The sequence below is a fragment of the Epinephelus fuscoguttatus genome, linkage group LG3, assembly GCF_011397635.1.
Source record: "Epinephelus fuscoguttatus linkage group LG3, E.fuscoguttatus.final_Chr_v1".
Taxonomy (NCBI): Eukaryota; Metazoa; Chordata; class Actinopteri; order Perciformes; family Serranidae; genus Epinephelus; species Epinephelus fuscoguttatus.
Genome location: NC_064754.1, coordinates 17,227,985 through 17,252,680, shown reverse-complemented (window position 1 = coordinate 17,252,680; position 24,696 = coordinate 17,227,985). Strand labels below are relative to the sequence as shown.

At 41.6% G+C, this 24,696-nt stretch overlaps 1 protein-coding gene across 1 annotated transcript in view; it reads right to left on the bottom strand.

Moving 5' to 3' along the window:
- Positions 1–24,696, bottom strand: part of ctnna2 (catenin (cadherin-associated protein), alpha 2) — a 509,943-nt gene that overhangs the window by 406,147 nt on the left and 79,100 nt on the right. Inside the window, exons 3-6 of the mRNA XM_049572760.1 lie at positions 17,455–17,650; positions 12,396–12,562; positions 9,324–9,443; positions 5,417–5,683 (exon numbers count right to left, since the gene is read on the bottom strand). Coding sequence (XP_049428717.1) covers positions 5,417–5,683; positions 9,324–9,443; positions 12,396–12,562; positions 17,455–17,650 — 750 coding nt within the window. The remainder of the gene's footprint in view (positions 1–5,416; positions 5,684–9,323; positions 9,444–12,395; positions 12,563–17,454; positions 17,651–24,696) is intronic.

Below are 24,696 nucleotides of genomic sequence, written 5' to 3'. Positions count from 1 at the left end.
CAACTAAATGTCCTGTGATGTCTCAGTCAAAGAGACTGCAAGGAAGACTGGTGACAGAATAGAAAATAAAGGAGTCAAAACCAATATTTAAAACGATGACATCTGTTTGGCAGAGAGAACAACTTGTCTATATTCAGTCACTCATGCCCATTAATGAAACGAGCACCATCATACTACAGCTTGTTAGACAAAAAATATCAACCAAAAACTGAATCCAGCTTCAATATTCAGAGCTTTTCTTGCCTGGAGAGGCTGTGCGAGTCTGAGTCTGTATTTAGGTCTGCCATCCATGAATCTAACCACTGCAGCGGTGTCAAAGAATGAGTAACAGATCAAAGCTGACTTAGGACAAGGAGCAGCACCCCAAAACAGATAAACGCAATCATCCAACTCTGCAGCATCCACAGAAACTCAATTACTAGAACAAAGCCACCGTACATGTGAGTTCTCATTGGTTTGTCTTTATGGAAACAAAAAAAAGAAAGTGAAAGTCTGAGATTATCTGGAAGCAGTGTGTAGCTGCCCCCATGGAATTGTTGCAATACAATAACATACACACCCCAAATTATATGCACCAGATACAGCATCTCACAAAAGTGCATGTGTAGCCCATACACAGCCGTGCAGACGCACAAACTCCTGCAAGTACCATGCCTCACAGCTCAGTATATCAGGTCATTACTATTCAGAGAGGATCTGACCATACCCTGTCTCTGTGGTAAGTTAGGAATTAAACATGCACCAGCTTCAGGCAAGCACAGAGGGCTAAGCAAAGGGCAATTTGTCTCATTTAACTGCTGCCTGCCTGCCGAATAGAATCGAATTATGCAGGTCTTTTGCTTTTCTAAAAAGCTGTCCTGTTTTACATAAAAACAGAGGCGATGTGATTACTACAGGCCATGGCCTCGCTCAAAAGAACAGGTTCAGAAGAAACTAGCACCGAGTTGTTCTCAGAGCGTCTAAGCCCACAGTGCTAGATGGCTTTTAGTTGTTAATCTAATATACCAGAGTCTGTTGCACTCAACTGGTTTGATATTTCTCCTCACAGCAGCAGCATTAGGTCAAAAATAGAAGCTACCTGCACTCCCCAAACATCACCACAGGGGGTCACCCACATACTGTAAACTAGGAAACCTTGTAGACAGAAAACACCAACACCACTGTGAAATATATCACATTTTTTACAGACTGTTCATCCTGGTATAAAAAAACAGAGCATTGTAGTTTTTAAGAGCATGATGAACACAATGAGAAAGGGGAAAGACACAAATGGATGGCCAAAGAAGAAGAAACTGCCTAGGTTTATGTCAAAGTGAATAAGTACTCTGATGATGGTTAAAACTAAATCATCTGTTTCTTCTCTGTGCGACAAGTGTCAATCTAACAAAGTGACTCCAATACACTGTTATATAACCTTTCCTAAGATTTAGAAGCACTGGTGCAACATTTTCCAGACAATTTCAGGCAGTCTTGATTCAAGAATTCAACCTGAACCACAAACTATTGTTTTTAATATTCCAGCAACATTTGACAACCTCACATCAGCTCAAGGATGACTTTGTCATTTTCTTTTTTTTTTTCAACTCTTTTTTTCTATTGTGTTTTTATTTTCATTTTCATATATTCTAAAAGAGAACAGAGTCTATCAGTTTTCTCAGTGCACTAATTATCTGTGTTACATATATGTGTTACATGTGTTGTCTAAATAAAATGCTTTAACTATAAAACTAAATCATCAAGCTTACTGTATGTTAATAAAATATATGGGTACAAATATCTTTAAAAACGTGTGTAAATTTTGACTGTTTGATACATGTCTTATTGATTGATTATTGATTGATCTCTGTTTCTCTTTCTGTCTTATTGTGTCATACGGACTACTGTTTATCATGTTGATCTTTTCTGTACGACATCTATTGCATGTATGTCCGTCCTGGAAGAGGGATCCCTCCTCAGTTGCTCTTCCTAAGGTTTCTACAATTTCCTTCCTTGTTCCAGGGTTTTTTGGGGAGTTTTTCCTTATCTGCTGCGAGGGTCCTAAGGACAGAGGGATGTCGTATGCTGTAAAGCCCTGTGAGGCAAATTGTGATTTGTGATATTGGGCTTTATACATAAAACTGATCGATTTATTGATTGATTACTGTAGTGCATAATCACCCCAAAATTAACACAATCAATGGTTAGTTAGTGCTGATACAGCACTGTGGAGATAGGGCTGGCTATGCAAATCTGGTTAGTCCGATCCAAAACCAAAATGACTTCAATGACAAACTCCTCCCCCATCTCTAATTACAGATGCAATCTAAACATTTAGTGCAGTTAATCTCATATCATTTAGAGTGGTGGTTCCAAACTAGTTGCGATCCAAAAGTGGGCAGTGGGTGCATTCTGAATGGACCGCAAGTGACTCGCAAACGTGTCAAATTGGTAAAAAACATACTCTATTTTTAAGTACAGCGAATTTCCGACATGGAGCTTTTATTTCATAGTACCATTTTCTGCTATAGACTGAGTGACAAAGAGAAAGCAAATTAGCTCCACGTTATTTCCAAATGCAAGTATGACGCTTAAGTATTAAAGTGGACCTTGAACGAATGACTAAGGAGAAATCTGGACCCTGGGACTGGACCAGTTGGGAACCACTGATTTAGAGAATAACTTCTTTAAATTTGCACTTCAGTGTACTTAAGAGTTTTCACATTTTGTTGGACTTTACACAACTTATCTATTGTTGTGTGCATTCTGTCATCCAAATTCAGGCTACTAGAACACTCCTGTAATTAAACAGAACATTTTTACAGTATGTGTTAATTCATCAAATCCAATTCTGGTCCCGAAAATCAAGACTGTTTTGAAACTAAGAATGTGCGTAACATTATATACCTATGTCCACTTATCAGGTAACACCCTAGGTCTTGTAATAGGTTTGTTCCTCTAAAAATACACATCTTGTAAGTATCTTCCTGCAGACTCCGTGGCAGTTCAGTAATGTCGGCATAAAGCAGCAATATAAAGGAGCAAAACTGCAAAACCTTTTTATATTCTACTACTGTCACGCAGCTGGGTAAGGTACAGCTGTGCTCAAGTAAGCAGCTTGTGTGCCATTGGTCAATATTTAACAATAAAAGCTGAGTTTGTAACAAACAGCCAATCTGATTCTGCAGACAAATCCAGGTTAGATGATTTAGAGAAAGATATAACTATTGATCCTGGTGAGGAAAAGAGGCAGATGCAGTGTGTAGCAAGTCATAAGATTTAGTGGAAAAAGTCTTGCTAGTACGACTGCTTTTGCTGCCAAGGCTAGTGGGGACAGTGCACAGTACTGAAAGTGCTATGAACCTAAATATCACTGAGGTGCAGTGGGAAGCCTTTATAATGATACAATATAGGACTCTGGGGCTGTAAAAAGATTTAACATTCAGAAAGTTATATTCATCAGGGCTGAGGTGACTGGTAAAGCATGAAGTACACTAAACAAATCACACTGTCCAATATAAAGCATTAAGTTGCTTAAATTAGTGATACAGTGAACAAACTAGCTGCTCATGTTGGTTAGAAGCCTTATTTTGTAGCCAGAAAGGGAAATGTCCTGAAAATGCTGTAGTATGTGTTGTATCTCTGAAACTATCTACAATCAAGGTTCAAGGTTTCTTTATTAGTAACCAAGGGTAAATGTGTTGTCCAAAACAATACGTCCCAGCAATACAAATTTAAAGGACATTAAAAACTAGTATCATCTACTATAATTTGACTTTAATGAACTTTTAGTCAAACAAAGTTATAGTAGGGACATAGGATAGGCCGAGGAGTGAGCAGAAGAAGCCAGTCCTTGGGAAAAGAAACCGGACAACACTCAGTGGATGAACCACCTGTGGATGAGAGTAGTGCTAGCCCTAGCCAGCTAGCCACAGTAAAGCAAAGTGCTGAGGAAAGCATGGCGACCCTGGACGTGATTCTTCGGAAATTGGGAGATTTTTGCCAAGACAACGGCAAGATGCTAAGGGAAATTAAAGACCAAATAACCACAACAAAGAAGAGGATTGATGAAGATGAAAAAAGAGTTACGGAGCTGGAGGAGGGAACACAAGTCCTTGAAGACACACTGTTGGAGTTACTATAGCGGCAGACAAGTTAATGGAACAGGAGGGTCGAGCCAGAAGAGACAACCTTAGGATCCGTAGTATCTGAGAAGGGGCCGAAGTAAAAATCACCCTCTGGGAATTCTTTTGTTGAGACACTAGTATCAAAATAATATCAAGATATAAGAACTCCCATACTGTGTGTGTATGACTTAAAACATTATCAGGTTGAAGTAGGTCATTGTATGCTGATTAGACTCTCGAAAGGGAAATGTGCAGCATTCATTTAAAGTTGCTCCCTATGTGCCAGGTGAATGTCTTACATCTAGATATATATGCAAATGAAGTCAGGGTCTCATCAAGCATGACAACAGCGAAAGCATAAATTATCAATGGGAAAACTGAATACATAAATGAAAGTTCTACTTTTCAACCTGAAAGTTGAGCTCTCAGGCCTGTTCCTAAGTGGCCTCTGGGTTTTTTGTCACTCTCCAACACCCAAACCACCTCTGTGTCCTGACCTGTAGAGACATGATCACCTCACTGACAAAAAGCTCCCAGCTTTGAACACACCAATAGTTCACCATCAGTGCACAACCACTAGATGGCAGCAGCAAATCATGTTGAAGTAGAACACTCAGTTTTGAGCACAGATGAGTGTGTGTGTTTCAGAGATACAGAGACGGAGATTAATAAGTGATACGTGAATATGTTTTTGTGACAATGAAAATGAATGTTAATCCAGATATTGAACGTGTCAGTGAGGAAGCTCATGTACATACAGCAACACTGGCACCCTTCACAAAGTGGTGCAGATAAGAACTCCTCCTAATGCACCGTGCAGTATTTCTAATAATGTTTAATGAATGCGTCTCAGTAGATTGTGGAAATACAAACTTGCACACACGACAAATCACATTAGAGTGACAGTTGGAATTAAGTCATGAAGGCAGGGTTCCATATAACCTGAATTATGTGTGCGTCTTTATAGGCGGAAAATAAAATGACAGGTGATTTAGCCATCTTATATATCAGACCTGGAAATGTCAGATCATATTTATGCGTCTAGTGTACACAAAGCTATAGTTCTCTCACTGTTGTGTTTAACTACAGGGTGCTATAATGTGCACATACAGCAGCGTGTCTTAATAAAGTCGCGAAAAACAAGCAGAGTCTGTATTCATAGGTCTCTGTGAGCTTCAAGACAAAGCAGCAATCTAGCTGTGTTTAACAGAGAATTGCCTCAAATGTCCTCTCAAAGTTGGGACATAGCAGAGTCTGAGTATATATGTGCTAAGTGTCATATTTAGAAGAAGAAAGAATGCTTGTTGACTTACATCGAATTCATTGAGGGCAGCAGCCAGTTCTCCAATGCCGGCATGGCCGTGCTTCTCATCAGTGGGCGAAGTGGCCTGTGCAGCACTGGAAATGCCTCCTATGGCCTCCTGGACCTGCTTGAACACGTAGTCTCGGTTGGCACGTGTGGCCGCCACATCTGGGTGGCGCAGGAAGGCCTGTGAGGCCGTGTACAGCATGGTGGCATTTTTCTTCAGGGCCCCGCGGGCAGCTGCCATCTCATCTCGACACTGGGGGTCTTTCAGTTCCTGAGGAAGGGACAAAGGTTCTCAAGTTAGCACTAATAACCCCTCATTCCTTTATGAACTGCCATTGCATGTTTAAGAATTAGAAATATCCTACAAAATACACTTAGTGGCCACTTTATTAGGTACACCTGGCAAGCACAAGGTTGGACCCCTTTTGCCTTCAGCGCTGACTTAATTCTTTGTGGTATAGATTCAACAAGGTGCTGGAAACATTCCTCAGAGATATTGACATGTTAGCATCACACAGTTGCTGCAGATTTGTCAGCTACACATCCATGATGCCAATTTCTCATCCCACCACATCCCAAAGGTGCTCTATTGGATTGAGATCTAGTGAATGTGGAGGCCATTGGAGCACAGTGAACTCATTGTCATGTTCAAGAAACCAGTTTGAGATGATTGGAGCTTTGTGACATGGTGCGTTATCCTGCTGGAAGTAGCCATCAGAAGATGGGTACACTGTGGTCATAAAGGGATGGACACGGTCAGCAACAATACTCAGGTAGGCTGTGGTGTTTAAACCATGCTCAGTTGGTGCTAAGGGGCCCAAAGTGTGCCAAGAAAATCTCCCCCACACCATTACACCACCACCACCACCAGCCTGAACCGTTGACACAAGGTAGGATGGATCCATGCTTTCATGTTGTTTACACCAAATTCTGACCCTACCATCTGAATGTCACAGCAGAAATCCAGACTCATCAGACCAGGCAACATTTCTCCAATCGTCTATTGTCCAGTTTTGGTGAGCCTGTGTGAACTGTAGCCTCAGGTTCCTGTTGTTAGCTGACAGGAGTGGCACCTGGTGTGGTCTTCTGCTGCTGTAGCCCATCTGCTTCAAGGTTCGATATGTTGTTCGTCCAGAGATGGTCTTCTGTAGACCTTGGTTGTAACGAGTGGTTATTTGAGTTACTGTTGCCTTTCTATCATCTTGAACCAGTCTGGCCATTCTTCTCTGACCTCTGGCATCAACATCGGACCATCCTCTGTAAACCCTGGAGATGGTTGTGCATGAAAATCCCAGTAGATCAGCAGTTTCTGAAATACTCAGAACAGCCTGTCTGGCACCAACAACCATGCCACATTCAAAGTCACTGAAATTACCTCTCGTCCTCATTCTGAAGCTCGGTTTGAACTTCAGCAGATTGTCTTGACCATGTCTATATGCCTAAATGCATTGAGCTGCTGCCACATGATTGGCTGATTAGCTATTTGTGCTAATAAGCAGTTGAACAGGTGTGCCTAATAAAGTGGCCGGTGAGTGTACATGGAACAGCAAAAGAGCGTATTTCACAAAATGTTTTTCTATATTTTGTCAGGAGCTGAAAAAAGGAATTTCGATAGCATTATTCCTTCACAACAGAGCACAAACTGATACCAGTTCAAGAATCTTCCAGTCAAAACATAAGTTCACATCCCATCTGACGAATTGGTATTGTTCCAAGAGCACAAAGTTAGGGCAGCGTCAGCAGATCAGCAACCCTGGAGCTGGATGGTATTCAGCTCAGTGTTTTGCTTTGGGACAGTTCAGTGGGGTGGATGCTTGCCAACATGACACTTGTAGGAAAAATCGTCTAAAAGCTTTTTGTCACACTGGGGGCCATGCTAGATATTCTAACACTTTCATGTGTTGTCCTCCTGGGAGAAATAAGTACTCCTGTGGATAATTTGCTGATTTGCAGTAATATGATCAGGTCTTTTTAAACGCTGCTAAAAAAAGAAAGAAAAAAAGAAAAGGAATTCCTAGCATACATTACTTACTGTGCATTTCAGCTCACACTGAACATATACAGTAATAAGCAATACCATTTACAATTTGAAAAAATGCTATAAAGTTCACTTTTACTGCCTATCAGCTGTAAGTAAAGCTATAAAATACCAATATACAGTATATTAAAGAAACCACTCGTAATGTCTGATCACGTCATAATGTCTGCTTTAAATGTGTTGGAACTGTCAGTGCCGTTTACATAATCCCACAACTATTAGTACAATAATTGATTGAAAATCGGCTCCTTTTCTGCTACAGTAACCAAATTTCCCCTACAGGAAAATGTTTCATCTTGTTTAATCACATCATAGTGGCAGTGTGTTTGTGTTTCCGTGGAAGCTAGCCTTAAAGAGACAATGCAAAGCAGATAACACTGCATATCATTATGATGCTGGCCAATATTTTGTCAGAATGAGCCACCAAATAGCTCCTGTTATATGTCAGTAAGGATTCTCTCTGCACAAGTAAGACTGTGACTACATTAATTTTTTAACACACTTGCTTCTCAATTATCTATCCATCCATTTTCATGGGGCTACCCGGGGCCAGGTCACGAGGGCAGCAGGGCAAGCAAAGCATCCCAGAAAACCCTCTCTCCAGTGACGCTTTCCAGCTCCTCCTGAGGGGACCCCAAGGCGCTCCCAGGCCAGATGAGATATGTAATCCCTTCAGCGTGTCATGGGTCAACCCTGGGGCCTCCTACCAGTGGGACGTGCCCGGAACACCTCTAACAGAAGGCGCCCAGAGGGCATCCTGATCAGATGCTTCTTCATTAGATCTGTTAAAACTTGGATCCAATCCCAATACACCCCTTGGCCCTACCATTTAGCCTTTAACTCCACTGCTTTGCACATTCACACCTAGGGGTAAGGTGTCCGATTTTTGTTGGGGTAGAGGGAGAAGGTCAAGTGTTAGGGCTTCATGGCCATATAAAGGGAGGCTTTTCAAAGGCACACATAACTGAGTCTTATGAGAAATCATCAGTAAGATAGCTGCACAAGTGACAAAAAGAACCCACAAATGTATTTTCTTTGTTAATAAAGATTTAAAAATGACAATAACCATGGCGTGGTGGTGCACTGGTTAGCAATACTGCCTCATAACATGAGGGTGTCTGGTGGAAAGTTTGAACCCTGGAGTGGGGGAGCCCTTCGTTGCAGAGTTTGCACGTTCTCCCTGTGTCAGCGTGGGTTTTCTCCAGGTACTCCGGCTTCCTCCCGCAGTCCAAAGACATGCAGGTTAATTGGTGACTCTAAATTGTCCATAGGTGTGAATGTGAGCATGAATGGTTGTCTGTCTCTATGTGTCAGCCCTGTGATAGTTTGACGACCTGTTCAGGGTGTACCCTGCCTCTCGCCTAATGTCAGGTGGCATAGGCTCCAGCCAAATTGCAGGCATCCATGCTTTTCTATGTCCAACAGATAAATGGCAAATGTCATTGTGATGATACCGTTATTGCCATTGGCGGCTGTTGATGATGTATCAGGGTTTTGAGGGATTGTCCCATTCCATAGGGGAAGAGTTCAACGATGACCCATAGAACGCTGCTTTGAAAAGCAAAGCGGTCCTCGAAAACAAAGGTGAAGGGGCCAGATTATAAATGGAATCAGGCTTTGGTCTGAGTTTGAGCCACTAGTGTTCTCATACATTATCACACCAATTATCTGTAGTTGTTTACCAGTATTCTCCTCTGCACTTACAACCTACATATGAAGACGAGGACTTGCCGAGGCACAGAGAGCCAGAGTGCAGAACTTGTCGGAGCTTCCTCCTATGGGAACCCCCTGTACCTGAATGTGACACACACGTCTGAAGTGGTTTATTTTCTCTGAGAAAGACAGAGCGGGAGACAGGGGGGCTTCCAGTTACCTGCTGTCTGCGAGCTGCAACATAGTTAAGCTTCACCATCTCTTTCCCAAACTCCTTGAAGCGGTTGGCCAGGTCCTGCTCATTGGTTGCATTCTTTACTCCCTCCAGGGCCTCCTCCACCTGTGACACACACATATACAGTATATATAGGATCTTTCAAACACTCTGTAGATGCAAATGAAAACTAGCATACATTGATCTATGTAGTTTAATTCAGGAATCAACTTTAAGCCATAAATGTTACAACATACATTAAAACATTAATGGAACACTGTGTAATTGCAACCGGGTTTAAAAAGACAATAACCATTTAGTTGTGCAATTTTAATGGGTCTCACTCCAGCAATCTCCATCCTTTTTGCTGGTACATTCTGATTCTAAACTCTTTTCTATCCCTAATGAAAGTGACGCACAAGATGTAATGGAAAAGAGAGAAGAGAGAGAGATAACTTTTAAGTGGCCTTTGATGGCAGGGCTTATACTGGCTAGAGTTAAGCCCCTCTGTGGGCCTCAAGACTGAGGCTTGGAAAAAAAGGCTCTGAGTGTGAGTGTGTGTGTTTGTGAGAGAGGGACAAAGTGAGTGAATGAAGGCGCATGAAGGCCTGAGTTGGTTTCAGATTATACCAATTGCATATCATTATTTCTAGCACTCTGTATTAACTTCTCTTTTCAAAAGCCCCGAGCCATTTTCACAAAACAGGACCAAGAAACCTTAGTTCTAGAAATCACTCTGCAGTCTGTGAGTGGGACGGGTATGTGCAGTTAATCACACCAGGGCACTATGGTATGATATTAATATAGTACAATCAGATGTGTGTTCCCAGGATACTCCTCCACGCCTCGTCTATATGCTAATATGTTCAGAGGTTGCGATAAAAGCATACATTGCTTCAGTGGACTGTACAACACCGGGATGTCTTTACTTTAACATCTGACTTACTGTTCACTTGATGCTATCACTTACAAAAAGATTTGGGGACTCTGTCTTTTCAAGGAATGTTAGCGATACTGATATGAGTCCTTGACTTTGTAACTTGACTTATGTTAAATCTAACACACATAAGCAATATGCACAACACCATGAGGTCACAGAGTCACATTGTTGAACTACTGCTCAGGAAGTATGCTTTGTTCTTTGGCAGAAAACATCATATCTGCTTAAGAGACCCGTGGGACGATCCCAGCTGACATTACTGTCTTTCTGAGGTTGTAGCTGGCTGAGGTTTACAGTTAAAGTGATGATACTGGTTTCATATAAAACTAGAGGACCTAGGAAATCTTTTAGTACCATATCATGTTAGCTTTTCAGGACAGAGGCTGAATAACGCTCCAAAGTAAGCTCAAATTTAACAAGGGATAAACTGGCATGGCCATTTTCACAGTGCTACCTTGACCTCTCACCTCAACATGTCAGAATGAAAATGGGTTTTATGGATACCCACGAATCTCTGCTTTCAAACATACCCACTTTATACTACTCATTATCGTAGTGAGACCATAACTTTATATAATGACCTATTGTGACCTCTGAGGTTATCATAGCCTCATGAAACTTTACAGTCACAAACTAGAGACCTCAGGCATTCAGAGGATGGATGGCTTTCATAAGTGTATTGACAGTAGGGGAGATTCTCAGCAGAAGTGCTTGCTTTCCAATTACTAAAAAAATCCAGTTCGTGCAGAAATCTCTAAATGTCAAATTCTCTGGTGTTCCTCTAGGTCTTGGTGTCTTAATGTGGTATTTGGGAGGTATTTTGACATTTTTTTTATCAGTTCTTGAGAGGTAAAAAACACTTAAATTTAGCACCAATTGACCTTTCACTAATCCATTCCCCGCCCCTTTGTGATGTTCCAACAAGCTGTCGGAGTAAGCATGGAGCCCACACTGTAACTAACTGCACTCCCTGAAGAAACATAATCAAATTTTTGGAATAATGAAACAGTGATTCCAGAGGGAAGCAGACAGAGGGGTCTACAGTCTGTGTTTGAAGGATATATCCAGGATGTCAAACTAACTCAGCAGCAACAACAGGTTAAAAAGACAAAGATAGTTAGAAGCTAAAGCCGAACTATAGGCTACAGATCACAGTGTAAAAGTGAACCACCACTTCACTGCTGATCGCCACACAAGACAATGAATATAAAGGGAAACTTTGCTGATAATGAACCAGCTGTGTGGCATCGCAGTGTGTGCAGATGAATGGGGTTTGGCTTCGTCCCCGTGCCGCCAACCGCCAGACCTCCACTGGCAGATGGGCAAGGAGCTCCAAGGGAAGTCAAACAACGTTGATCTGCACACACTGCGATGACACAGAGCTGGTTGAAAATCAGCAAAGTTCCCCTGCTTCCCTTCACTGGTTCCTGTACAGCAGGGTCGGTCTTTTTTCCACTGTTATAATCATTAAAAAGCAAAAGCGGCATGTGCATACATTCAGTAGGCTATATCTTCAGTAGCTAGCTAGCTAACCCTACACTTTTCAGGGTTTCATTTTGAAACGTATATCTTTTTCCAACCTCTCCAGGTAACGAGTATCATTAATACATGACGTGCCTCAGGCACAACATTTAGCTCCAAATCCGCAAAACCAGCCTGAAAATGAAGGAAATCTGAAACGACTCAATGGAGCACAGCTGTGTTTTTGCCAGACCCTGGTCTGAGCCGTCCCAGTGTTTCGTAATGACTGGCCACTCTGCGCTTTGGGGCTGGACTTAGCAAAGGGTATATTGTGTGTAACAAATGGTATTAGCCCAAAAACTACTTCAACAACTTATAAGACATAAATGAACATGAAAATGGCTAGCACATACTTCCATCATAATGTTCTAAGCCCCTGTACACTCCAAACTCTTAAAGTCTGAATAGGTGCCTGACCAAAACACAATATATATTACTGTACATATTCATAGGCAGAAAATTTGACAAACTGTGCTGAACTGCATCTCAAATTACCCTTCAGGCTCTCAGCTTTCAGATGATGCTGACTGTTGACCTGCTATCACCCCTAAAGTTAAGACAAAAATGGGTGTGTTGTGTGTCTCAGAGGGTTAAAACAAGGTGATGACTGCACTTACAATTTTAAGGTGAGCCAGCAGCCTCATGACATCAGCCATGTCGGCGAGGATGAGCAGGCGGGTGACAGCAGAGAGCAGGGCGCGGGCGGCCCTCACCATGGTGCCACGTTTCACGGAGGAACACGGGTCATCGGCAAACTCTGACGAGGCAATGCGCATCGTCTCGCCTGCAACAGGGAAGGGAGGTAACAGTAAGTGGAAGAGAGTGGTTTAAGTTTACAATGAAAGTGGACAATATATTATCATCTGTGTGAGTGTGTGTATTTGTGTGTGCATTCCGTACACCCCTTTCTTATGTATACATTGTTTAACAGCAGCTGAAGATAAAGTGAGCTACTGATGTGGTATAAATACACCAAGATGACTGATTGCTCCTTGAATCTGTGTCTGCACTGTATATAACCCATTTAAGACCCACCACTAACTTCCTTCATCCAATTCAGAGCTTATAAATCTGTGTTGTTTGTTGGGAAATAGATCCGAATTTCACTTCAAAGAAGCCCAAGTTTGCTCAAACCCACACATGCAGAGAAATCAATGAGCTCGTAACCTAGAAGCCTTAAATCATCACAACTGGTGAGCTGTTCCTCTACATAATGTGCTGCAAAGTGGTTTATTTATGACCTCCCTTCACCCTTTTCAACATAGATCAAGCAACATTCCAGGGAGAATCATCTCATCCGTGTATCTGGGCAAAACTCATCTCTCAGAGCCCTAACAATGAAGACAAACCGCATAATAATGCTGAGTTAATGTTTTAATACATGAGTTTCTTTGTTTAAAGCAGCAACAATGGGGTTCTTCAGTGTTTATTTACCATTAAAATATAATTTTTATGCTTGCCCGAGTACCCACTGGAAAGAAAATGGGCTATTTTTTAATTAATGATGCTTAAGACTTCCTGCAGGATCAGGAGCAAAGTGGCAGCAGGTCAACACTTGCAGTGCCAAGTCTCAAAATTAAAACAACTCTTCTCCAGCACACCATGCTTTATTCACCAAACATTTTCGGCTATCTTGGCTTCATTGGGGTACAAGTGCCAGCTCTTGGCATAAATTAAAAATACTGAGCAAATAAAACTGTTTGTCCCGTGGTGATGTTACGTCTACAGTGTAAGTGGTCGGACAAAAAAAAAAAACTAATCAGAGAAAATGCACGGGTTGCACTCAAACACAGACTGTTGCGAGTGTCACAAGTCTGTCTGGCCCAGTGATGAGCTAGTGAAGAGTGACAGTACAAAGGGCCTGATTAATGAACCCCTCTGTGGTCTGAAATCAGCATCTATAATTTAATCATGACAAGATAAAGGGGTGTGAGATGATGAGGTCACTGTGACTCGGGTCAGATGAGGCAATGACAGATTTAAGGGTGTTTTACAATTCGCAGTGACCTCAACGAGGCCAATGACACCATCTCGGGACACCTCTAGCTGCTGCTAAAGGTCTTGTAAAAATGAAATATTCTGCTGAAATTTGCTGAGTACAGTCAACATTGCGGATTTCAGACCCCATATTTCCAGTGTTATTAACATAAAAGAGTTCCCCCTGACATGTAATTATATCCAACCTAGCATAAAAGTGTGTGAAGGGAGAATAAAGAGAGAGTGTCCCATCAGCAGCCAGATTCTGTGCTAAAGGGCTTTTGAGCATGCCCGTCTTTTCATAATGGCGGTAAAAGGTTAAGAGATGTGGAGCATTAACTTTTATCTTCTATTCTAGTGTTGGTCAGCCAAAGTTTTTTCCTGGGAAAGGCAGGTACTGAGTTTGATTCATCGCCTTTTTTTAAAGGGCAGAGCTGTGCCATCAAAAGAATCAGAAAGGGCAGTGCAATTATTCATGAGCACAAATAACACAAACACAATAAATGTGCTACATTAGTTCAAAACATGCCTTTAAATATACCGAATGTCTTTCATAAACTTTTTAACACACGCCCTTTGGTTTTGGATCGCATGCCGAACAGTCAGGAAGATTGATCTTATCCTATTTGATGTCAGCTGTGGTGATGACCTGTATGGCAACAGTCTATTTCACGCCTCAAAAGAGCTGAGTGCCAACGCATTCAAGTCAGTGTTCAACAGCAGCGGTGGCCAAGTGGAGCTGACAGTGCAGGATGAGGAGTACGGCTCCCAACACAACATACTGTATGCCGAGCTCCATTTGCTCTTTCTGCTGATGTAGTTATTGAATGGGGAATCCAATTCCATTCTGGGGACAAACATCTGATTCACAGAAAGGCTCACTGACTTGCTCTCAGCACAGAAAAGAAACTTTGGAAACTGTGACATTGCCCCGTCTGAGCGAGAGCTCCCTGAAAGATTGAGCGTGATTTGTTGAAGTAAAGAGTTCTGTCCACGCAGGAGTTTCGGTGTTACTGAAATCCCCAAATTGTCGCTAATGAGAATGGGTTTCTATAAAAACTCAGCGAGGCTCCCCCGCCATCACAGACAGTCGAAGCTTTAACGATGCATGACTTTAGGGTAAACAACTCCAGAAATAGGCTCATTACATTCATGAAGCTGCGCGTATAAAGTAAACCCCAAACTAATGGCTACTAATCTGTTATATTTAATGGACTTGCCTTGCCACTCTTAACTCTACATCTGTCTAAAGTACACAGCTTCAGACATTTGACGTGATACGTTCTCCAAGCATTACACTTATAGCAATCACTCTTCCTATGTATAGCCTTCAAAGCTTCAAAAAAAAAAAAAACATTGGCACCGCAGCTCTTTCACAGAAAACAGTGCCAGCAGTGCTAATCATTTCAGCTGGAAATGATGCTGAGTTGAGATCCGCTCAATAATATCTGTAGAATCTGCATAATTCCATGTTCAGTATGTTCCACATTGCCAAATGTAGCAGTCAGGAAGGTACTCTGAAGCTGTTGTAACTGAATACCTCAACATGAAGCATCTATTAATATCGTCACGACCAAGATTCTTTTGCCTTTCGTACATGAAAGCCTTTGTTTCTTCAATGGGCAAGGATTTTATAGTTACAGGTGAAGCCTGAGTTTACATTACCACTTGTTTAAATGATGTTTTGCCTTCCCTGTACACATACTGAATGGGTAGTGAGGACAGTGAACAGCATTATTATTGCAATCCAGTGCAAAACACAAAAGCTCTTTCTCTTACTGGGTTGTTTTAGTGAGTTACATAAAGGTGTTGATGCTTTTGTGTCTCCCCTGTTAACCTCATACATATCTCGCAGTCCCTTCCTCTCTGTGTGACTTTTGTTCAGCAATAAAAGTGACTGCACATTGCACTGACAACCTGATCTCACAACTGCAAGCATTAAAATTTCGAAAATGTAGTCCTTTTAAAAATCAGAGAGGTGTCAGTTGTTTGCATACGTCTCTACATCAAGTTACCCATTTAGACTAGACTTTTCTGTGCTGCCCTTTAAGTGCATAAAAGTAATTTAAAGGCAGAATGAGTAGGATTTTCCAAGACTCATAAAAAACGAGAGGCACTTGGAGAGCGCAGACCTTCGCCAAGGCCAAATGCTCTATCTCACAATATTAAAGGAGCAATATATGGCACTCAGAACATTAATAACATAAAGGAATCATGTTCATGTCCCCATTGGCTCGCTAATTGCCACCACTGTGCTTTGCACTGTGCACTATCTGGTCCGGGCGTCCGTGAACTCTGCCTTTGTTACTGTTGTTAGTACCGTTTTGTGTTCAGCCACCTACATGTTTGCCTGCAATGTCTGAAGTGAGGCCCAGACTATGAATGTTATATACTGGAAAACTAAAAATGATTTATGTATCTGTCCCATGATTCAGATCTGCTTCAAAATTTAACGGGTTCGTCCTTGGCCCATGTCTGAACTGCAGAGGCCCTCTGTTTGTATAAGGGCTGCTCCTGACTAAAATTTTCCAAGTTGATAGTATAGAATAGTCGGGCCATTAGTCAAGTGGTTTGAGTTGGAGGTGTGAGAAAGAATAGTATCAGTAACATTGTTAACACTGTGCTACAGTACAGAGAAGTACAAAACCGTACTAATGAACCTTCATTAATATAGGCCTATATTTTATCTACAAGTGCACGTCACACACTGAGCGAGCCGCCTGTTAATGGCGCTGTCGGCAAAGCAGTAATGATTGTGCTAAGTGGCTAATGGGCATGTAGCTACTTCCATGTTTCAGATGATACGTCATGTTTGTAGTTGACGAATGAAGATGAGTTTACATATCACCTTGGGTTCGTCCTTCACCTTCTCAAAGTGATCCCACACTTTGGATTTGTTTTTTGTTTTTTTTTCTGTGACTAAGCAACTAATGAAATCTTGCTGACGAATGACCTCTCTGGTTGATTAACATTTGGTTGACAATTAGGGGGCAGCTTTAGTTTGTATTCTCTTATCTTGCCGTGTTTGGGAAGTTTCTGGGCGTCAACGTTTTGGCAGTGGTGTGTAGTTCCCAGCCAATAACTGCATGCAGGGTGTGAGGGTGGGACTCTATCACAATGTAGTGACCAGGTGCCAGATCGTAAGCAAGAGGAGCCGCTGAGCTGAGAAAGAGGGGCCAGCTTTGAATGTTGCGTTACCCAACTGCAACAGACAAATTCTATTCATTTTGCCTTTAAGACATACACTTGCATTTTTGATTTCATGTTACATAGAAAAGTTTTAGAACTGTGTCCTTTTATAAGTTATTTATAAAACAAGCAAAAAGAAAAAAAAGTTAGAAAGAAGACAAGGCCAACGGACATGGTTACAGAAGGACCGCTGTGACTCCAGCCCGAGGGGACTGACTGCAAGTGGTCAACCCTGAACTGATGATGGATGATGCTCTCGAAAGTTTAGAAACAACCCAGAGTCACACATCACCACTGTACTACAGCTCGAATATGTGAGTTAAATATTGGTCTATGAAGGAGAAATGTAATAATATAATACTGCTGTGGGCGAGGAAGAATCACTAGATGTCTGATCGTGCAGGAACACTGTGCACTGACAGTTACCTGACCAACATCATAGCAAGGATATGACACAACAGCTGTAAAAACACAAGCATAAGTCTGCATGAGAACATTCAACTGGCTCACCTTGCTTACGAACATCCTCCACAGCAGCAATGAGCTCCTCCTTGAGGTCCTGGCTGTCTTTGGCAATCTGCTCACCCTTCTCCAGAAAATTCTGGGTAGCTTGCTCAACAGACACTGCCAGGACATGGGCCTTCTTGGAGCGCCCCTTCTTCTTACTGGATGGCCCTTTGTTGCTGGTATTCACCAAGGTAGTCACCTGGGAAAGACAAGAGGTCATGACTGTTAGTAGAGTAACATTAACAGTATGTAAACCATATTGACAATGGTAACAACATGCAGCTTTTATGCATTTCTAATGGCGTCACTGAGGTCCTGGCTTTGGAGGTTACGCCACATTGCAATTGTGAAGATCAACCACTGATACTAGAAGCAAAAAAAAAAATGGAATAAGGGAATAAATCAGCAGCTTTGAAATATTTTGGATTTCGGAGAAAATAAAGGTCAACAGACAGAGCACATGGCGTATGTAAACAATGCTGTTATGAGATAAAACACGACGGGCATCTCATCCTGCTAACTTCTCACTACAGCAACAACAGCAACTCAACCTTACTGTTCTGTCAGGTGATGTAGTGACTTAAACCACTGGTGAGTAAGAAAAACAATGAGGTTACATGTAAGCTGTTGAGCTATAAGTAGAGGGAAAAGTCTGCTGGCCGCTAGGCTAATTTATGTAATGTAAACATGCTTAAAAATGGGTCACTAGCAGAAAAAGAGTCCCTGAACCGTGAAAGTTGTTACTGAGCTGATTTTGATACTTATAAATGATACTGTCACTAGTTCATGTTTCATGGCTGTTGGGAGAAGTTTGCCTTCAGGGTTTTAAGCCAGGTAGACCTTAAGTTTTCTGAAAAAGATGATGGTTTTGGTTGAAATGAAAAGATTTCATCCACAAAGGATTTCCTGGCAGAAAGCCCTGAAGGTTAACTTATCCCATGTCCTGTGTAATGTGTTAGTGGAGTCCGTTTAGAGTTGAATTCACTGCACTTAAGCCATTACAGTTACTTACATTATTTGTGCTGTTTTTATTCTTAATGGCCAAAAGCAAATAGGGAAGGGGTGGCAGCTTCTTCTGTAACAGATTGTGTTAAATGGGCAGATAATACCGTTTCATAGTGATTGCAGGCCCCTAAATCGAATCAAATCGAAATTGCATTGTGGAAGACTTTGTAATATTGGCAAATATCGTATCAAAGAATCAATATAGTATAGTAACATGATGAAGCTGGTGATTTACACCCATAATAATAAGAGGAGTATATTTTGTCCTGGTTGTGTGACTATATAATGAAACAACTTTGGAAAAAAACTTCAAACTACAATGACAAATAGTCATGTCTAAATCCATAATATGGGCTTCCACAACTATAATGAGGCAATCCATTACAAATGCTATTACAGCAACAGAAACATGTTCAGTTTTACATAGCATCAATCAGGTACATCGCCTCATCTTAGACAGGGCTCACTAAGACAAAATACTTATCCCTCTGCCTAAGTAGGAGTGCTGTACAGTACAGCAGGTCCATCAAGCTATCCTTCTCAGCGTAAGAAAAATGTAACCGAAATGAGCCTCAGGCAACAATTCCTTTGATCTCAGCTCTTTTGGATAGGCTACACTGCACAGAATCAATAAGATGATGTGTTACTGAATCCTACAAAATGAGCCCTTGATCTAATTGTATTGGTACAGTCAGCCTTTTGGAGGAGTATGTTTTGTAGGAGAAACGTAATAAGATACTTTCCATTAAGACAGCTTCTAGTACAGTCAAGAAGCTTTTCACTGTTGGACTGTAGAACTATTGATTTCTTAACACAGCAGACATTCAGTCAAGAAGATGACATACAGTACAGGGACATACAAACACAATGTGTTACTTCATGATATTGATGTTGTAAGGCTCACAAGAAAACATTTCATACAAGCAATCTTCCTGCTGAAAGAAGTCACAGAATTACATGGAAGAGACGTCTTCACTGAAAGCTTTTACCTAATCAGCAATCACAAAGTACTCTCAAGAACATGCAAGCCTCGGGGTTGTGAAATATCTGCTCAGTACTTGAAGATAATCAGGACACGCACTGATAAAGTGTTTAGTTTTGGCTTCTTCAACAAAAATAATGTGAGAAGAAGAAGCTTTCAAACTACCCATATCAGTTATACTGAGCTATAATGAAAGTGTCATTATCATCAAACCAAAAGTGATCACCTCATCTGAAAGGGTACTTTGAAAGTAATTAACAGGAAGCTATGAAACAAGCAATACACTAAACTCACTCAGCCTACAGGACAGGCAACGGAAAAGCAGCAATCGTTGCTGCCTGTCAATAATTCATTAAAGGGTGGAATTATTTCCACCCCCTGTACACTGGTGACACCTTTGCCGAACATGACGGCACATGTCTGTCTGGAGCCGGCGAGAAAGCACATGGACAGAACTGCTCATTACACACTCCAGTCAGATTTTGCTGTAGGAGTATCAGTCTGACAGCAGCCGAACCTTCACAATGGGGTGATATGATTAGTTTGTGGAATATATCAGAGGCTTTCACTCTGAAAAAGCTGCTAAGAGCAAAGTTATGTCCTGTCTAGGCTGCATTACTTAAGGGCTTCGAGACTGGAATAAAAACTTTAATGATGTATGCCCCCGCTTAGGATGGATCCAGAAATAGTAAGGCTGATATAAGTCCAAGTTAACCTTTCCAGTCATTTTAAAGGATTTTTTTTTTTGCCTAAAAAGCAATTCATAATTGAATGGCATTATTATTTCAAGAATCTGTATTCAAAGCCGCCCCAACGACTAACTTTGATACATCTGTTTACCATCAGCTCATCCGCTCAACATCACCTCACACGGCTGAACGACTGCTCATTATGAAGTGCAGCGGTGTGTTTATTTCAATCTAACTTTGTGGAATCAATAACTCATCATTATATTTACACATGAAAGCACACACGAAACCTGCACACAGAAACACACACTCCCTCAACCTCACATGCAGACACACAAGCACTCAGACGCTGGCTGCCCACATGAAAGCGTAGATGCACCGAGACAAACAGACTCCCTATTCTTTCAAGTTCCACCTCACGGACCGCTCTGAGAATTTCTCTGATTGTTGTTCGGCAGGTAAATCAACAGCACTCTATTGTGTCCGGCAAGATGCAATACTGTAGCAGGCAGTGATGCAGAAATATGATTTGCGTCTTTGTAGGCTCTGCATTATTGTATTACAATAGCCAGTTCCATACGTCTGATTAACATATCATTATGCTAAGTCCCAGAACAGTCTTTTCTAGCTTGTGGCAGAGTCTTGGATTTGCGATAAACCCAGTGATGAGGAAAGGAAATATTCATTTCTGATTGGCTGTCAGGTGTCTTTTGAAATCATACATCAGGACAACACAGATAAAGGCAATTGGTCAACAGTTTAACGGATACTCTGCTGATATTCAACCAGCTCTGTATCGTAACAAAGTGGGTAGTATGTGTTAATGAACTATGGTAAACTTCCCTCCATCTTACCAGCGCCGAGATCTCCCTGCTCCTCTTGTAGCACAAGGCAGATTTTCACTGGCTCTCGAGCTGCGGCTTGAACTACAGTACAAATTTACTTCCACATTGTTCTATGCTCCACCACCACGGATACAAAGAGTATAGAAGTGGATCAAAGGAGAGAGCTGTCCCTCTGTCTCACTCTGACCTGACCAAACTCGGATCAAAATGAAAAACTCTGCACTGCTGATCAAATATAAACCAAGATTCTGCCTGTCACTGCATTGCCCATTTCTCATCTAAAATGCCTTCACAAACATATTTTAATGCACTGCTTGGCTGTAATACAAGAATTTATGAAAAGGAAGCAGCACCATACTGTTTGCTGTATTGCAAAACTGGAGACTGGAAATATTGAGATAAGTATTAAATGCTGTCAGAAACATATTTTAGCTTACTCTTTAACTGTAATTCGACATTGTTTGTTACCAGTCGGCAGCCATATTGATTCCTGATTCAAAACAGACAAGCTCACCCTACCCAGGAGCGTTTATTGGTCCCGTATGGCGCAGTGCACTCTAGTAGTTGTGGATTTTCTACGTCTTGAGCAAAAGCTCTTGACCTCTGTTTTCTCTGGTCATGTAGCACCAATGTCAAAAGCATCTTTCTATTGCATAGACAATCCAGTTTTATGAAAAGAACATCCTTCTGCAGTGAAAGATTTTAAAGCCACTTACCTAAGTCAGTGGGCAAGTTTTAGTATGGTTTTACGATATGTTAATGGCTAACTGACCTTTTGTTAAGCCCCACCCCTTTGCAATGGTCTGACAAGCTGTTGAAGTAAACATGGAGCCCACACTGTGACTAACTGTACTCCCTGAAGAAATATTATCATATTTTGGGATATATCCAGGATGCCAGACTGAATCAGCAGCAACAACAGGTTAGAAAGACAAAGTTAGTTAGAAGCTAAAGCCGAACTATAGGCTACAGATCACAGTGTAAAAGTGAACCACCACATCACTGCTGATCGCCACACAAGACAATGAATAGAAAGGGAAACTTTGCTGATATTGAACCAGCTGTGTGGCATCGCAGTGTGTGCAGATGAACCGTGTTTGGCTTCTGCCCCCTGCCGCTGCCAGCACCCAGACCTCCGGCCCCAGATAGGCGGGGATCTCCGGGGGAAGTCAAACAACGTTCATCTGCGCACACTGCAATGACACACAGCTGGTTGCAAAAGCAGCATGTGTATACATTCAGTAGGCTATATCTTCAGTAGCTAGCTAGCTAACCCTACACTTTTCAGGGTCTGATTTTGGTTTAGGAACAGAGTCAATGGAGCACAGCTGTGTTGTTGTACCCTGGTCTGAGCCGGACCAATGCTAAAAAAAAACAACCTTTCTTATGTTTTCATGTTAGGCAAACTAACACACAACAAAGTGCCCTTAAATACAAAGCAGCAGAGAAGCTACATTAATGGCCTTCTCCAGCTTAACATGGTGCATTATTTTCATTAATCAGAACACTTGCTTTACTCTTGCTATAAAGTCACAACACTGTTTTCCACAAGCACTGGGTAGCCAGTCAAAGAGAAGAAAGGCACAGAAAATTAAACACAGTTTTACACAAAGCTGCCCCACAAGGAGTAGATTACACAGCATGTCTGCAGAAGAGCTTAAATGCACTGCGGATCTTAAATGCGTTTAAATGATCTGCGTGTGTTTGGGTGTTTGATATGTTTTCATCGATGATCACGTTGTGCTTCATAAAGTCCCATTAAGTTCATTGTTTAAAAGAGGAGACTGGGGAGGCCGTGGAAGGCATCCGACTTCGCAGTGTTAATGAAAACATAATTTAATTTGTTTGGCACTGTGCATGGTGGCAGTAACATCATGTGGAAACAGTGTTTGCAGTGCACCTGGTCCTTTAAAATGGCATTATATCCTTTAGCCATTTTTTCAATCAAGCAGAGCAATAATTGGGTCTAATGACATCCATTAGTTGGCTGCCCATGCCGTTACACTGTAGATCCACTGCCAACAGCTGGCAACAGACACTGTGGATTAGAGGCGGCACAGTAAATATGTCTGTAGGAATAGGGATGAGAGATAAGTCATTTGACCACGTTACTGTTTTCAGTTGCTTGACGTTATGGGCTCTGTGTCCATCAGCTCACTAGATGTGTAAACGTATTACCGAACATGTGACTGTTCTTGAATTATAAGATTAGATAGTGGATGATTTTTAAAATAAAAAGGAATCAATTTTATGTCCTTTGAGAGAGTTCAGGGGTTAATTCAATTCTCTACAGCCCCAGAGTTTATCTGACTGTACTTTTGTGGCAGATAGAGTAATTACATTAAACAATGTCAAAAAGAGGAATTGTGGGCAAACACTGCAAACTGCAGGGTACTGTCTGATGCAGCCTCTATCGTCTTCAGATATGTTAGCTTAGAGATTAGTGGTCAAGTGTAAAGATTTCTCTTTCATCTTGTTTGAGCCTCAACGTTAATGAGACCTTTAATTTTCTATATCCACACTATGCCTCTTCCATGGAACAGAAGATGAGAATATACTGAGTTATGCGCTTGCATGATTCATCTGTACTTCAAATGCTCATTTATTTATTAACAAAGGGCTGGGCTGTGGAATACACAGAGATAAGGCTACTGCATGTGCCATGTAGCTTTCCACGGGGAGTGACTTAGTCAAGTCAAAGCTTGTTGACATTTTGTTCTGCAACAGTGACTTAAAAAAGGCTTGATGTATATTTAATTATGCCCACAATAACATCACAGTGGGGCACTCAGGCTGATTCAATTTATCTACCTTCATACAGATTTAACTGTGCTATTTTTATGAACGTATCTTGCTGTGTCTGCACACAGATGCCTGCTTGCATATCCTCAGAATGAGCTTAAAGGACCCACAGCGGATGGAGAATATAGCATGAACACTTCATGATAAATAAACTTTTAAAGCAGTTTCAAACCGATAGAAGCCTTTGACACAGCAGATATTTTGGTTTGTCATGGCTGGAAAAGCACAGGTGTTACTAATAACATTAAGTATGGCTATGTCCTGTGTGTGACAGTGAGCCAGCATGCACAATGCCAGGACCCTGAGGCTGAAGCTACCATTTAATTTTAGCACTTATACCTGTGCTTGTACCGCTGTGACACAGAGCTGGAATAGAGTTCCCATGGTGCAAAGCTATGCTTCCAATTCTCTAAGCCTTGCCTCCAACACGACAAATGAACTACATTGAACACATGTACCAGTACCATTAAAGGTGACAGAGGAACAGATAAACATTTAATACACTGAGCACCTGAGAGAAGAAGACCAAGAGCGAGAGACAGAAGCCATTGCTAACTGCTAAGCTAACTGCTGAGCTAGGGTTGCTAGCAGAACTGACTAGCGCGTGAGCAACAGTGGCATTAGCGAGGAAGCTGCTAAGAGCAACACATTCTCACTGTCAACTCAACAGATACTGGCTCTTGGTCAATGTCAGGTCAAAATCTGATGTACTAGGTACCCCTCCTGTGTCAGTTTTGGGCGCTGGGGGACAGCGTGTCCATTAACACTTACTACATGAATCGTATCTTTTCATTTTCCGAGGAAATGTACATATATTTCAGGTTTAGGCAACAAAAGAACATGGTTAGGTTTAGAAAAAAGAAACATCACGGTATGGCTAAAAATAACTAAGCTTGTTAGGAACTGTATGTAACATCTGAAC